This window comes from Emydura macquarii, unplaced genomic scaffold, assembly GCF_026122565.2.
Source record: "Emydura macquarii macquarii isolate MOO-44397 ecotype Brisbane River unplaced genomic scaffold, CSIRO-AGI_Emac_v2 contig_2636, whole genome shotgun sequence".
Classification (NCBI taxonomy): Eukaryota; Metazoa; Chordata; order Testudines; family Chelidae; genus Emydura; species Emydura macquarii.
This window is the reverse complement of record NW_027132773.1, coordinates 42086020-42100721: the sequence shown is the minus strand read 5'-3', so window position 1 is coordinate 42100721 and position 14702 is coordinate 42086020. Positions and strand designations below refer to the sequence as shown.

Below are 14702 nucleotides of genomic sequence, written 5' to 3'. Positions count from 1 at the left end.
AAAGAGAGAGAAAACAAGAGATTATAATGAACAGATATGATGTTCCCAGAAGGAGGAAAGCAATGTGCAATAGGTCTGATTTGTCCTCGGGTGTGGCTTTTTTTCTACATCTCCAGCTCAACAGCAGTGTCATACTTGGCAGGAAAAGAGCTTCCCGCTCCTGCATATGGAAATTAAAAATGTCATGAGCTCTGATTGAAAGGCCTCTGTGTACATGCAGGCTACCAGCTGAGGCTTCTCTGGTTTTCAAAGCAGCAGGAACTGTGGTAAGGATCCTCTGTGTCACTTTTAAAAAAGAAATGAAAAGGGAGCTCTCTGACTATTTACAGACACCTTCTGATGAATACAGCTTAAATCTTCTTCAGAGCAGCTTGAACACGGCAGGGTTGTTGACCTTGTTCACCAGACAGTGAGAAAGGAGGGAAACAAAGACAGACAGAGAGAGGGGGGCTTCTATATAAAATGACTAACTAATTTAGCTGAAGTAATTTGAAACCCAACTGACATGTCTTCATTGCTCTTTACACTTGCCAGAGTTATTCCTTTGTTTTGGGAGCAAAATAATAAATAATCTGGACAAAATAACAATTGAATAATTGGATGCCTCATTCTAGAGAATCACCATGCATTGTTGTAGTTGTGATATTCTCACTTAAGGTGTACAAATCATGATGCTGTTCTTGAATAAAGTGTAAGTTGGTTATCCCAATAAGGACAAAACTGCTCATGGGACTTGCACAATAAGAAAGTAACAAGAACTTTTAGCTTTTCTCACTCTTTTTATATTGGTGTAATTCCACAGACTCCAGATTTACACTGGTGTAAGTGAGAGAAGAATCTGGCCTACTAATTGAACAATTATGATTAGAATTTGCTAAACCCTACCTAGACTGCCTGGCTCAAGGGAGTGAATGGTCTTGCATAATTCTGAATGAATCTGGATATTAGAATCTTTGGCAAGACATGGAATAACTCTGTTCCTGCAGTCAGGGAAAAAATTGACTTATATTCCCTCTTCCCTTCCAGAGAAGCCTGGGGTATGTATTGTGAAATGTAGTATGATTCTACCATAACAATATATCTGTAAATCAAACATTTATGTTAGGCATTTTAATAGAGCCCATTCCTCATATTCTAAAGCTGCAATAAAAATGCATTTAACCTTACTAGATGGCTTGAATTGATGAATGTGCCACAGAGCCACCCCACCACACATTGCCACACACAAAGGAAAAGTTATTTGTCTCCAGTAATGTTTTCACCATACCTCAGAAAACATCTCCTTTGTAAAAATGACAGTGATCTAGATCTCTGTAATCCATCTCTCCTCGTTCTTTATTCTTTAATGCAACAAATGGCAAGGGAGTAGATTTGTGGGTAGACTTTACAATGGTTTTGAAAAATCACAGTAGAACAGCAACCTGTCTCCATCAGAGGCAGCTCCTCATTCTTTAGTCTTTAAAGCAGCAAGACACTTCCTTCTACTGCAGCTAGGTTGCCAGTCTATTGTTTGTTTGTTTTTTTGTTTTAAATTATTTTAAAATCTACCATCTTTGAGGCTTATGAAACTATCATGATCATGTCTTCTTACTGACTTGTGAGATGCGCTACTTCCAATGTCAATGCAATGTTCAAGAAGACCAGTGTTCCTCTGCATTATCTGGTGCGTCTTTCCCCACCAGCCACTGGTCACCCTCACAAAGAGATCCTGAATGTACTGCCCCTAATACACATATTGAGTTACCAGAGGTAACTGTTTTGCTCGCTCTCAATCCTAATTCTCCGAAGAGTTTGTGCAATCATTGATACCTTGAGCTGTCACTGATACCTGTACACAATGCTATCATCCTGTCTGGTGGTATTTTACATCCATTTTACACTTATTTTGCATAAGTATAAATGATTATACAACGTGCAAGGCAGTGGAGAATAAGTGCTCATTAAAGCAAGGTCATTTTTATATCCTCTTGGCAGGACATTTCCATGATTTTATCCTTTACTCCAAGCACAGAAACTAATTTTATTTCATGTAAATTATACATTTAAGCAGTGGCTCTTGACAGGCAGCTCCTCTTTTGCTCTGTATTGACAAAAAACATTTGTCCCCAATGGCCATATTAATGAGTTAATGTGTGATTTCCTGATATTGGTCTCATTCCACTTCCTAGCAGACAAGAGTTTACATCACAAAAATCACATTACATGGTTCCTGGCACCTTTGTTGGTGTAGACCAAGAATTAAATGAAGTTAAAGGAAGTGTCACAAGCTATCCCTTCAGTCAGGGTCTAGTCAGACGCTGTTGCCAAAGCTGCAGTTACAGATGGGCCTCTGGCTCATTTGGACCTATGACCCATGACGTACAAGTTGAAGTAGCCTAATGCTGCTGCCTGCCAAGTCTGCAGGGCCATGTAGACTGTGTAAAATGTTTGTAAAATGGGGAAGATGTATTAGTGGAACTGGAGTCAGAAGGCCCCTGTTCCTGGAGGGACTGTTATTGATGGTACATCAGGGGAACAGAGAACAGGTGGACTTACACTGGAAGCAACTTCCCTACATGGACAGAGCAGTGAATAGAGTTTAATAAAATTCCACTTGTTCAAGTTAGTTTGCGTTCAACTTCACTGTTTGCTAATGAAACACAGTGACAACGTCTGAAGCCACCCAAAGACCTGGATTTTGCAGACACAAACCTAGACCTGCAATGGGCCCAATGGAAGAAGAAGTTTCAGCTGTACACAGACCTCACCATGTGGGAGGACAACAACAGCAGGAAAGTAAAACTGTTATTTTACCTTATTGGTGACCAAGGAAGAGAGCCCCACACCATTCTGAAGCCCACCACGGCTTCAACCCTCACAGCAGTCCTAGGAGCCACGGAGAACCATTGATCCCCAAAGCAGAATGAACCTGTGAAGTAACATAGGTTTCGCTGTGTACCGATCCGAAGAGAAAGGGATAGAGCCCTATGTTATTGCCTTACACATACTCGCTACTACATGAAATTTTGGGAACTGACAGACTCCCTGATTTGGGACAGGAGGATCTGTGGCACTTGGGATCACCACCTACTCCGGGAAAGGGATCTCACCTTAGACAGCTACATAGACAGGGGATGTGCATCAGAAGTTTCAAAAGAAGAGATGAGCCCTGCTTTAGGACAGCATTGCAAGGAATTTGGCAACTTGAGACATTTTAACTGCCAGTGTAAGAGCAGAGGAAAGTCCAAGAAACACTCAGTAAGACTTGTACAAGAAGGGGCTGACACATCAGACAACAGTGATGTCTGATGTCATCACTCTCTCCTTGAGTCCAAGACCATATCAGGTTTAGACTGTTGGGACAGGAAAGTAACAACATACCAACTTCTGTGCACACAACATTAATAGGGGAATGTACAATAGGGGAATGTACAATGAGAGCATGACACAGCCCATAGGGAAACGTGACTTCATAGTAACTAATCTGAAAAATAACAGATGGTACCAACTAAAGTTTGTGGTGGGTGGATGCACCCCAGACACCTCATGTAGAATACAGACATACAAATCATGTTTCTGATCTTGGTGTCATGTCAGAATTTTATAGCTGCAGTGCAAGAAGCAAAAGGGGAAGTCCTATGGGCAACAGAGACCACTTTGGAACATATAGAGATATTTTCCAAGGTGATTAGTGCCTGGAAGCAGTGATGAGACATCGACCCCACAGTGGGCCCTGTGCTCACCCCGATGGAACGTTCCAGAGGCAGTTTGTAATCCGGTACACAAGGAGTTCGAAAGTCTGTAGAGCAGGGGTATCAGAACATCTGTAGAGGCCTCCCTCTACAGCCCAGGTAAGCAGCGTGGTGGGGGTAAAGAAGCCATTGGACAAATTACACATCTGTATAGTCCCAAAGCCACTGAACCAGGCATTGAAAAGAGACCACTATCCACTGCCCATATGTTGTTATTGCGTCTTGCCAAAATTTTCCAAAGCCAGAATCTTTACAGTGTGTGATGTGAGGAATGGATTTTGGCACATGATCGAGTCCTGCATCCTCACCCAAGAGCTGGCAGTGCTGCCTGGAGTGAAAATAACTGTGATCATGACCTCATTGTTTGTGAAAGGAGTAATGATACAGAAGCTGAATGAGACTATGATGGAAAACTACATGCTTTTCTACAACTGTGCAGGGGCAAGAACATAACACTGATCCCAGAAAAAAATGCAGCTCAGTATGAGGTGATATACATTGGACATCTACTCATAGCAGAGACAGACTGAAATCAGATCCCAATATGATGAAGGCAGTCAAAGACATGCCAGTTCCTGTGGATGTGAAAGGGGTACAGGGCTTCAAAAGAATTATCAGTTTTCATTCCAAGTCCTGTCCACAGCTGGCTGCAGTAGCGGAACCCATATGTCAGCTCACAAGACAGGGTGCTGAATGAGGTTGGGCAGGTCCCCAGAAGCAGGGATATGAGACAAATGGTAACAGATGGCCCTGTCCTGAAGTACTGCGAGCCAGGACTGCCACTGCCACTCGTGTGTGCTTCAAAGGAGAAAGGATTGGGTGTGGTTCTTTTGCAGGAGCATCTGGTCACTTATCTGACAAGGATGTGCCCAAAGAGAAAAAAAGCTTCTGTCTGTAGTATTTGGAGTGGAGTGATTCCATCAAAACACCTGTGGCCACTCAGTATTAGTTCAATCGGACCACAAACCCTAGGGACAATTATAGCAAAGCCCCTTCTTAGTGCTCCAAAGAAATTGCATCTCATGTTGATGTGACTCCAGTGGTTCCAGCTAAAGATCCAATAATGTGCAGGATGATTACTGATGTGAGCTGACACCCTGAGCAGGGCAGAGATACTATTACAAATCACCAGCTCAACTATCGTGGGTCCTGAACTTTTCTTTTTCATGGAGGGTGCCTCGCATGGCCCCTATTTCCAAGCATTGACCAGCCCGGTAATGACCTGTGGGGTGAGGGGGAAGGGACCTGGGTCCACCCACTTCTTTGGGTCCCAGCCCAGGGCCCTAATAGTAGCTGCTATGCATTGCCACCAGTGTTTCCAGCTGCTACTTTCCCCTGGGCTACTCCCCCTCCCCCCGTCCTTTCAGCTTCTGGGGTTCGGCAGGCATGCCTCCCTCCCAGAGTTCTCCTTCACCTAGGTCTCTTTTATTTCTCATCTGTCACCGCACTCTTCCAATTCTCTCACCAGCTCTCCTTCCTCTTACCAGCTGCCTGGCTGGAGCAGGGTTTTTTATCAGGCCCTTGGCTGCCTTAATTGGCCTCAGGTGCTCCTAATTGACCTCCCCTCAGTTCACAGGGTACAAGGCCCGGATCATTCTAGAGCTTATATATCTCCCTTCTGTCACTCTCTGGCTGCCCCCAGCCCTGCTGTCTCACAATACCCAGGATCAGCAAATTGGGGGAAGGGGATCAGGACATTGATTCCATTAACATGTGGCACTCTCTCCCAGTTTCAATAGCAAAACCAATGGAAATCAGAGGCTACAGAGGAGGATACTCAACTACAGGTAGTCAGAAGAGCAATCCTAGCAGTGTGGCCAGAAGACAAAGGCCAACTGCTGGTAGGAGCAGAACTGTATTTTCAAATTAAAGATGAGCTGAGTGTGCAAGATGGAATCATATTTTGTTGTCCCTACCTCATTACGTAACAATATAATGCAAAAATTACACACTTCACACCAGGGCACTGACTGCTGTCTTAGGCGGGCTTGAGAGTGGGTTTACTGGCTGGGAATGAATACGTACACAACTCCACTCCTTCACAGAAGTGTGTGGCACCTACTGGTCTTGTGATAACCATCAACAGAAAGAGACTCTGTTACCACATGAGCTGCCCATGGCAAAAGGTGGGAGTGGACTTATTTACCTACAAATAAATGCAGTACTTGATTACAGCGTGCTATTATTCAAACTTCTGGGAGGTCAATACTGTGCCTGATATAAGAAGCAAGTCAGTGATTGGTAAACTGAAGGCCCACTTTGAGAGAGATGGCATTCTTGACATGGTGTTCATCAACAACAAACCCCAATTTACCTGAGAAGAATTCAAGGAATTTGCATGCAAATTGGAGTTTGACCACCACACTTCCTTCTCAGCATACTCACAGATTAGTGGGAAAGTGGAATAAGCTGTGAAAACAAATAAGAGACTGTTACATAAGATTGTTTCCTCTGGTTCATACCTCTGGTTACCATTTTTGTCACATGAAATACTGCATCACAGGGCAGCCAAAACAATCTAACGCAAGCACTGATGGGACAAAGGACCAAAACCCTACTACCAATGAGGGGAGAACTGTTGCAGCCAGAAGGATGGGGATGCCAAAAGGAGATGGCCAACAATCAGAGAGGGCAGGCATTAGAGTATGACAGGTCAGACGAGGACCTATCAGCCCAGAAGACTGGCACTCCTGTGAAGATCCAGCCAGAAGGAATGGACTAATGGAGTCATGAGGGGTGCCCTGGCACTCAGATCTTAGGAGGTGACTATGCAAGAGGGACAAGTCATCCAAAGGAGCAGAAAAGATAAGTCAGCAAACACCACACTCAAAAGAGTCTACGGAGATATAGAGATCATCACAAAATGGAGAGAAAAGAGAACCATCCAGACACCAACCCACAGGGAGGGAGGAGACTCGACAGAAGTAGTTTGCTAGTCTAGGAGACAGGTGATAGGTAGACAGAGACGGGTCAATCCCAGCATGGTTGCCTGTTGGGGAGACCAAACTATCTCAAAGACTCTGTAACCAGCTGAGTCTGGGGTAAAGACGAGGCTCCAACTCAGCCATGTGCTAGCAACCTCTGACCAAAGGAACACAGGGTCGAGGCCTCGGGATCAATTATTTCTTTTTAATGTTTATATTAAAATGTTTGTAAAACAGGGAAGATGTATCCTGATCAGTGTGACTGGAGTCAGTGAAGAAGAGGGCATGTTCCATAAAGAGGCTGTCCCTGACGGGACACCAGGGGAACAGGGAATGGGTAGAGTTAGGCATGGACAGGGCGTGTTCTATTTGTTCTTCTTTTTTGACTTTACCTGCGTTCAGGTTCACTCTTTGCTAATGAAACAGAGTGGAGCTGGGTTGGGCATGTGTATGGATGATAAAATAAGCCCTTTGAGGAGTCAAGATTTTTCCCCTTTATTGTGGACCAGGATGAGGCATGTCACATATTTCCCCCTCTTCCATTCCATCCATTCTTCCCCTAATCTTCCCCTAATCTTCCCCTTTCACAAACACATGTATCAGCACTGGACATGTACCCGAGGCTTCCCCATGCACACACTTGCTGAGACTGGAGAGGAAAGGAAGTCACTGATTGCCCTTTGTTCCTTACTGCAAGGGGTTCTAACTGATAGTTTCACAGGGTCCCCATATATACTGGAACCAGTCCTGCCTCAAGAGACCCTGCCCATCCAGTCCCTGTCTGTGGATAACAGAGCACTGCATATTCCAGGACTGGTAATCCAGGCACTCTTTAATTCACCGTAAAGAAAGAAAAATACAGTGCATATCCTGAAACTCAAAATTCATACACCTACCACTCATTTTCATCTGCCATTTTTTATTTCCTGAGCTTTTAATAGAAAAACTTTCTGGGGAGAGTCATTTGGTGAGGCAGATTCATGCATCTCTGGAGTGTATAGTAGAACCCATGCATTCTTAATGCAAGATCACTGTCAACTTTTGGGGTTTCCAAAAAGCTCAGGAGAATAGTATATGGTTATGGGGAGAGAGTTCACCAAACGTTTTGTTGTTTGTTAAAGGAAGGAAGGCTAAATAATCTGTTTTTTAAGATCAGATTTCTAAGTGTGTGAATCAGATTGGTATTGATTTAATCACATCATGAAAGCCAAGACCAAATTCACTGACCTATTTAAGAGAGAGAACAAAGGTTACTCTTGTGTGGTTACAGCCAGAAGTTATTTACACATGGAATACATTATAAGCTTTATTTTGATTGCTATATAAAAATATTAAATACTCACAAAGTGCTAAGAGGCTTAACTTGCTGGGGGCTCCTTCTACAGCCAGAGTTTATTGCTTGGGGGATGTAGGTTGAATTCCCAAATTCCCAAAGCAAGCAACTGAGTTTAGTTTGAAGGTCAATAAATATATAGACCTGATAATTTCAGGTAAAAGATCCTATCCTTCTGAGAGGCTTTTCTAATGAAATATTGGAAGGAGGAGAAGGGAGCATGGGGGGACGTTATAGTGTCTTTCCACCACTGAAGTTTCGAAATAACAGTCTCCATGTAGTAGCACACTTTATTAAGTCAAATTTTGAAATGTGGTTTTATGGCAAATTTTCTTATGTCAAAAGACAGTTTATGGAATTCCTTCTCACGTGACAAAAACCCACAGGAGGCCTGTGATTCATTTTTAGGCTTCAGTCCAAAGGAAATACAAGTAACAAGCTTGTGTGGGACTGTATCTACTGTGGTGGTGTTTTACCACAAGGAGGATCTTTCCTTTCCCACTTGTGGATGCCTCTGACTTCTTTGGTGGGTAGTGCAGAGTCCTGCGGTATCCTTCCAGCCAGTGGCCTGTTTGAAACAGAGTAGTTCTATAGCTCTCTGCTTCCACTGTTGTTGCCTGTAACCATATGCCTTGTGACAAGGACAGTGCTTGAGGCCCAGGAAAATATAGATATCTCCTACTATGAACATGAGAACATGGAAAGGACATGTTCATTTCTTTCTGGGTTCCTTCCTTGACAGCAGTCACTACCACCCTGGCTCATTATACCATTCATGGTATCTCTGAGTACTCTAAAAGGTATCATTAATGGGAAGTTTGTACATTCTGACGTACTGACTCACTGATGCTTTAGTATGTACTTGCCTATGGGAGTGACATGATGGAGCACCGTCATTCAGCATACACAGAGGTATGTGATATTTTTAGTGGATACACCTGTGTGTTTCTATAGCTCAGCTCTGATAGTACAATTAGTGTGAAGGGTCAGAAGATTCAGTTTTACCTTACTGCAGCCAAGCAAACTCAATATGGTGATTTAAGTAGTCAAAAGTCTCAATGAGAACTAAACTTCCATAATCTGTTTGAAAGTGAGCCAGAGAATTTCAAAGGAGCCTATGGGAGCTGAATTTAATGGGACTTGAGCACCTATTTCCCTTAGGTGCCTTTGAAAATTCAGCCAGTAAAGTTTACAAAGAGGAATTTTTAATGAAATAGGGGAAAAAGAATGGATTTTTAAAGGGAATTAAAAGTAAATTTGTGGAACTTATGTGTGACATGAACAATTTTCATGAATGGATATGAGAACCCCTTTGATTTAAGCTATGAAGCAAGGTGTTTGAATCTCATTTATGAATATTACTATTTTTATATTAAAAACACTGGAGAGATACTCAGCTGCTGTAAGCTGTCACAGCTCCATTGAAGATGACAACTTACACCAGAAAAGGATCTGCCCCATCATCTCCAAAATTATTGGCTAAACACAATGAGAATTAAATGGGTATAAGCTATTGTCTGTCAGAGTTAATGTGATAATCCAAGTCTTATCAAGTTAGCTTTGTTCTCCATATTTATAGCTGCAGTAAATGTGTGGAGAACCAAAGCCTGAAACCTTTGCTTATATGGATAGTCTAGAGCTGGTGGAAAATTTTCTATCAAAACTGTTTTTGGTGGAAAATTGAGTTTTGATTAAATGATTTTTTTCCATGGACAGTGTCTACTTTCTGCAGCAAATTTCAACTTTTTGACAAAAAAAAACCAAAAAACAAAAAATGTTGTTTTCTGACAAGCTCTATGATAGCCCTATTGATTTCACTGTGACTTATTGCATCAGTAAGGGCAAAAGGCCAGATCCTGGAGTCGTTACTCAGTTCTTACTCACTTAAAACCCTTGTTAGAGATTGCAAGAGTATGGAGCAAAAACTGAGAACCAGATCTTTATCCGGAGTAAATAAGCATAACTACAATGATATCATTGGAGTTCTACCACTTTACTCCACATAAAGATCTGGCTCTGAATGAGGCCATGGACTTTATCTTGAATTGTGTGAATAAAGTTTGTAGGATGGGGCAGATAGGAGTTCATTTGCAGAGGTACAGTGCTCCTGCAGCCTTCATTGACTTTCCTTGGAACTGTGGGTATTTAGCACCTCTAAAAATAACGTGCCTGTGGTATAAGTATATAATGTAAGGTATTCAGAATAAGTTCTTTTACTTTTTAAAACTTTAATTCTCAACTATGAAAAAAATCCCCTACTTTATAATCAGAAATAAAATAATCGAAGTTGAGGCCAAAGATTGGCTGAGTAAGGAGAGGAAAACCTATCTATCTTCTTATGATTTTGGCAGTGTTGTTGTAGTCATATTGGACCCAGACTATGAGAGGGACAAAATGGGTGAGGTAATATCTTTTATTGGACCAAGTTCTGTTGGTGAAAAAAAGAGATGTTTGACCAACAGAGCTTCTCTCTTTCTTCAACAGAACTTGGTCCAATAAAAGATATTACCTCGCCTACCTCGTCTTTGTCTTCCTAGAGCAGATGTCTCTCCAGCACAGAACAGAAGTGCATTGGCAAAATGTTGTAGGGTTGCAAGCACTGCCTGTGCTGTTCTTGTAATGGGCATGAGTGTGCACCATTGAAGGTGATGAGAGTTTTGCCATGTACTTCAGTAGGGGAGGGGCCGGAGTGGGGTTTACATGAATAAACAGGTGATTTCAACCTACAAAGCTGACAGAATAGCTCCAGTCCCATTAAAAGAAAAAGAAAAAGGAAAATGGCCTGTTTGAGTTTGATTTCATACTTAGATTTTCTTTTAAACTAACCATAGATTGTGATAAGTAATTAAAACTCATTATGGGGAATTAGGAAAATATTTCATTTTAGTCAAAAAAAAAAAAAAAGCCTTTCCCTTGAAAATATATAGGCAGCCATTCTCCATGAAATCCTCTGTTAGGAAAAGTAACTGAAATCCATTTATGTATTTTTTATTGATCTTCTTCAGTCATAAACTTTAAAATGTATTGAATCCATTATTTAATGTTATGTGTAATCTGCTTTAAAAGCCAAGGATGTATATAATAATATCCATTAAAATAGTGGAGTTCATTAGTTGAATGCATAAAGCATTGCCTGATTCTTACTTCACTTGTAAGAACAAAGCATTCAGACTTGGAAAGGAAAATTGGTTTTAACTGAACAATAGCTTTATAGCTGACAGCATCATTTTTTCTGTTGTTATTAGCTACACTCGTATTCAAAGGCTCTTTTATTTAAAATAAAATGCAATTATAAAATCAAGGAAAGCAACTGAATGTCTTTACTAACTTGTGGTATTCACTATTACAGAGCTGCAGGAAACCAAGACCTCTGAATATTACAGTATATCCCACCACCCCCTAGACTACAGGATATTATTAATGGATGAAGATCAGGACCGGATCTATGTGGGCAGCAAAGATTACATTTTGTCTTTGAATATTAACAATATAAGCCAGGACCCTTTGAGTGTAAGTTCAAAAAGTACTTCCAGAACCCAATATCATTTTACTGCCTGCCTTTTTTTTAAAGAAAAAAAGTGTGTTTCGTTAGAACAACATTAGGCAAAAGTCCAGATGCACACCTCATTGAACAGTTAGCACTTGTTTGATGTGTAATATAAGATAAATCAAACTTTCAAATGACATAAAACACTTCATTCAACCTGTTTACTTGTTTTTGAGTGACCTGTGTGGTTGTTCAGTCTCATAAGGAGCACCTTGTATGTGGTGACTCACCTAAAATTTCCACTCCTCTCAAAGATTTGAGATAATTCAAAAATGCAGCTTTAAAAGAACCCTGTAAACAGCCTGAGGATATTTTTTTTAAATGTCTCCTTTTACAGGCTATGGGAGGAAAATGAATTCGATTTAATCTTAGACTAAGTTTGTTTTATTTTCCTACTATAAAGAAGGTCCTATAGCTGAAGCCTGTCCTCTGAACTCTTTTGCTTCTGTTTTTGTCTGGTTTATAATCACTACCATTTTTGTGTGGCAGGTGAGTGATACATTCCTAGTTTCAGAGACACTGTGCTAGTCCTGTCTCCGTTGCAGTCCCCCTCCAGGCTCTCTCCTCTCCTTTCAGTTATTATAACACTTTTTACTAAGGCCACCTCATGTATCTGCTGAATATATTCCAGCATGTGCAAAATGTTCCTGCCTTCTCCTTCGGCTGTATGGAAAATGCAATGACATCATCCCAGGGTTTGGAAACCTCCAAAGGCTTCTGTTTTACTTCCAGAGTCTGTTCAAATTCAGCTTTCTGTAGAATATACTTAATAGATCTTGTCTCTCTGATAAACACATATTTAATAATGGGGTCTTCAGTCTATCAGAGAAAAGTATAACATAATCCAATGGCTAGAAGTTGAAGATAGACAAAATTCAGATTGAAATAAGGTGTGATTTTTAACAATGAGAGTATTTAACCATTGTAACAACATACCAATTGTCATGGTGGATTCTCCATCACTAACAATTTTTAAATCAAGATTGGATGTTTTAATAAAAGATTTGCTCTAGAAATTATTTTACAGAAATTCTATGGCCTGTGTTATACAGGAGATCAGGTTAGATGATCACAGTGGTTCCATCTGGCTTTTGAATCTATGAATCTCATCTGAGCCTTTATTCCAGCATTGGTCTTTATACTATACCTGCATGTAATTTATAATCTCCATTGGTATTGAAGGTTTGTACTACCTGGAACAGCCTTATGTGCCTCTCTGCCATACTGATTAAACCCTACTGCAAAACTCATCTGAAACCTGTTTTCTTCCTTTTCTGTGTATGTCAGTCTTCTCTCTCACTGTTATTATTTATTCTATATAACGTTTGGGTGAGTGTATATACATATATATATATATATATATATATATATATGCATGCATGCAGTATGCTCTACAAAATAATGTTGCAATGCACTGTAATAGTAACATGTAAAAAGCAACCAAACAGTAACAAAAAAAAAAAACCCATACAGTTCTGACAGGTCACATGATCACCTAAATTTACACTGCTCCGAACTGGAAGCCATCCAATAGCTGCAGAATTGCCACTTAATCTTCCTTTATAGTGATTGCATTTTGCTACTTTTGTGGCACCATGATCTCTTTTATATTGCTATTCACTTGCTTAAATATCACAAAAACATCTATTAAAATAGTATATTTAATATAGGAAAGGTGCACAGAAATGAACCCTCAGATAAATACATTAGACACAGATCTGACACCACAATTCTCTTTTTATTGTTATGCTATTACCAATGGTATCTTGAGACACAATTCTAATTTACTTTTCCTTATCAGGCTAAGCCACCTATGGAGGGATAGAGAGTTTTTTCTGCCTTTTCTGTTTCTAGATCAGCATTAATGATAGATGAACTTAAAAAAAATCAGTTTGAGTATGGTTTGGATAAGCATTCGGAGCTTGAGGTGCTTATCTGAAAGTTATCTATACTTTCAGAGTCTGCTAAATTCAGCTGGAAATTTTAAGAGAACACATTTTCTCATGAGATGTCCAGCACTTCAGCTTCTGCTTCCAAAAAAGAAACACTGTAATAACAGCCTTTCTTGCTGTATTTCAGCACTTCCAATTCCAGTCAAGGACCATTCCCAGAAGTAGCAAAAAGATGTGAAAGAGTTGTTTTTATTAATAAAAATGTATTCTGTATGCAAACATTTGAGACCCTCAGAAAGGCTTTAGTCCTGAAGTTCTTTTTAACAGTTCTACAGAACAGCAAAAGTTCAGATAGGTTTTTAGTTTGTCCAGATTAGTTAACTAATCCCTAACTGGAGTAACAAACTTTAGGCCAGATCCTCAGATACCATAAATAATCTTCTCTCCATTGATTTCAAGGGAGCTATATTAATTTATGCATCTTAAAAATACAAAGCTCTCATTTACTAGTGTTTTTTTATGTAAGAATAAAATATAATTTAAGAATAAAAGCACAGTTTTTCAGGACACATGTTTTAAACCGATGCATGCATAATACAGACCAGTGAGAACAAAGTAAAACTCTCTTTACTGTGCAAACTGGATTTCTGTCAGAAAAATACTTGGGTGAAATATTTTTCCCTAACAAAAAAAGGTATGAAATCTGTAAAAATATTGACTTTTTGAACTCAGAAATACCTTGAAGGAAACCTGTTAGCCTAAACTCGGTGTGATGATGAACGTTGTATATATTCACCTAAAATTATGTAGTTCTTTAAATTATTATTTCTTTCCAAATAGATTTTCTGGCCAGCATCAGCAATCAAAGTTGAAGAGTGCAAAATGGCTGGAAAAGATCCTACAGTAAGTTTTAAACACACACACACAATTAAATATTTGGCCATTGAGTTAGAGCACCTTGAGTGCAGCTGAAAGCAAGCTGTAAGGGGTGTGGGCTTTTCTTTTTAAATACTCTCTAGGCCAAATGATAAAGTGAAATTATGAAAAATGAGAATATTTACACAGTGTATGTCTTCAGACTTTTCCTGAAAAAATATGTACATTGCTCACTTTCACTGCTGGATTTATGATTTTTGTTTTGTTTTGTTTATTGTTAGTGATGGATATAACTAATAATGCTTGTTCCAAGTATCTCCTAGAGAATATATTGTAGACTGCTGAGCTAATAATAATGGAAGTTCCTGGACTAACTCCCAGACAATATATCGTCTTTTC

The 14702-nt window shown here is 40.1% G+C and overlaps 1 protein-coding gene across 1 annotated transcript in view; it reads left to right on the top strand.

Moving 5' to 3' along the window:
• Positions 1–14702, top strand: part of SEMA3C (semaphorin 3C) — a 155466-nt gene that overhangs the window by 73700 nt on the left and 67064 nt on the right. The window contains exons 3-4 of the mRNA XM_067564544.1: positions 11338–11498; positions 14268–14330. Of these exons, the coding sequence (XP_067420645.1) occupies positions 11338–11498; positions 14268–14330 (224 nt within the window). The remainder of the gene's footprint in view (positions 1–11337; positions 11499–14267; positions 14331–14702) is intronic.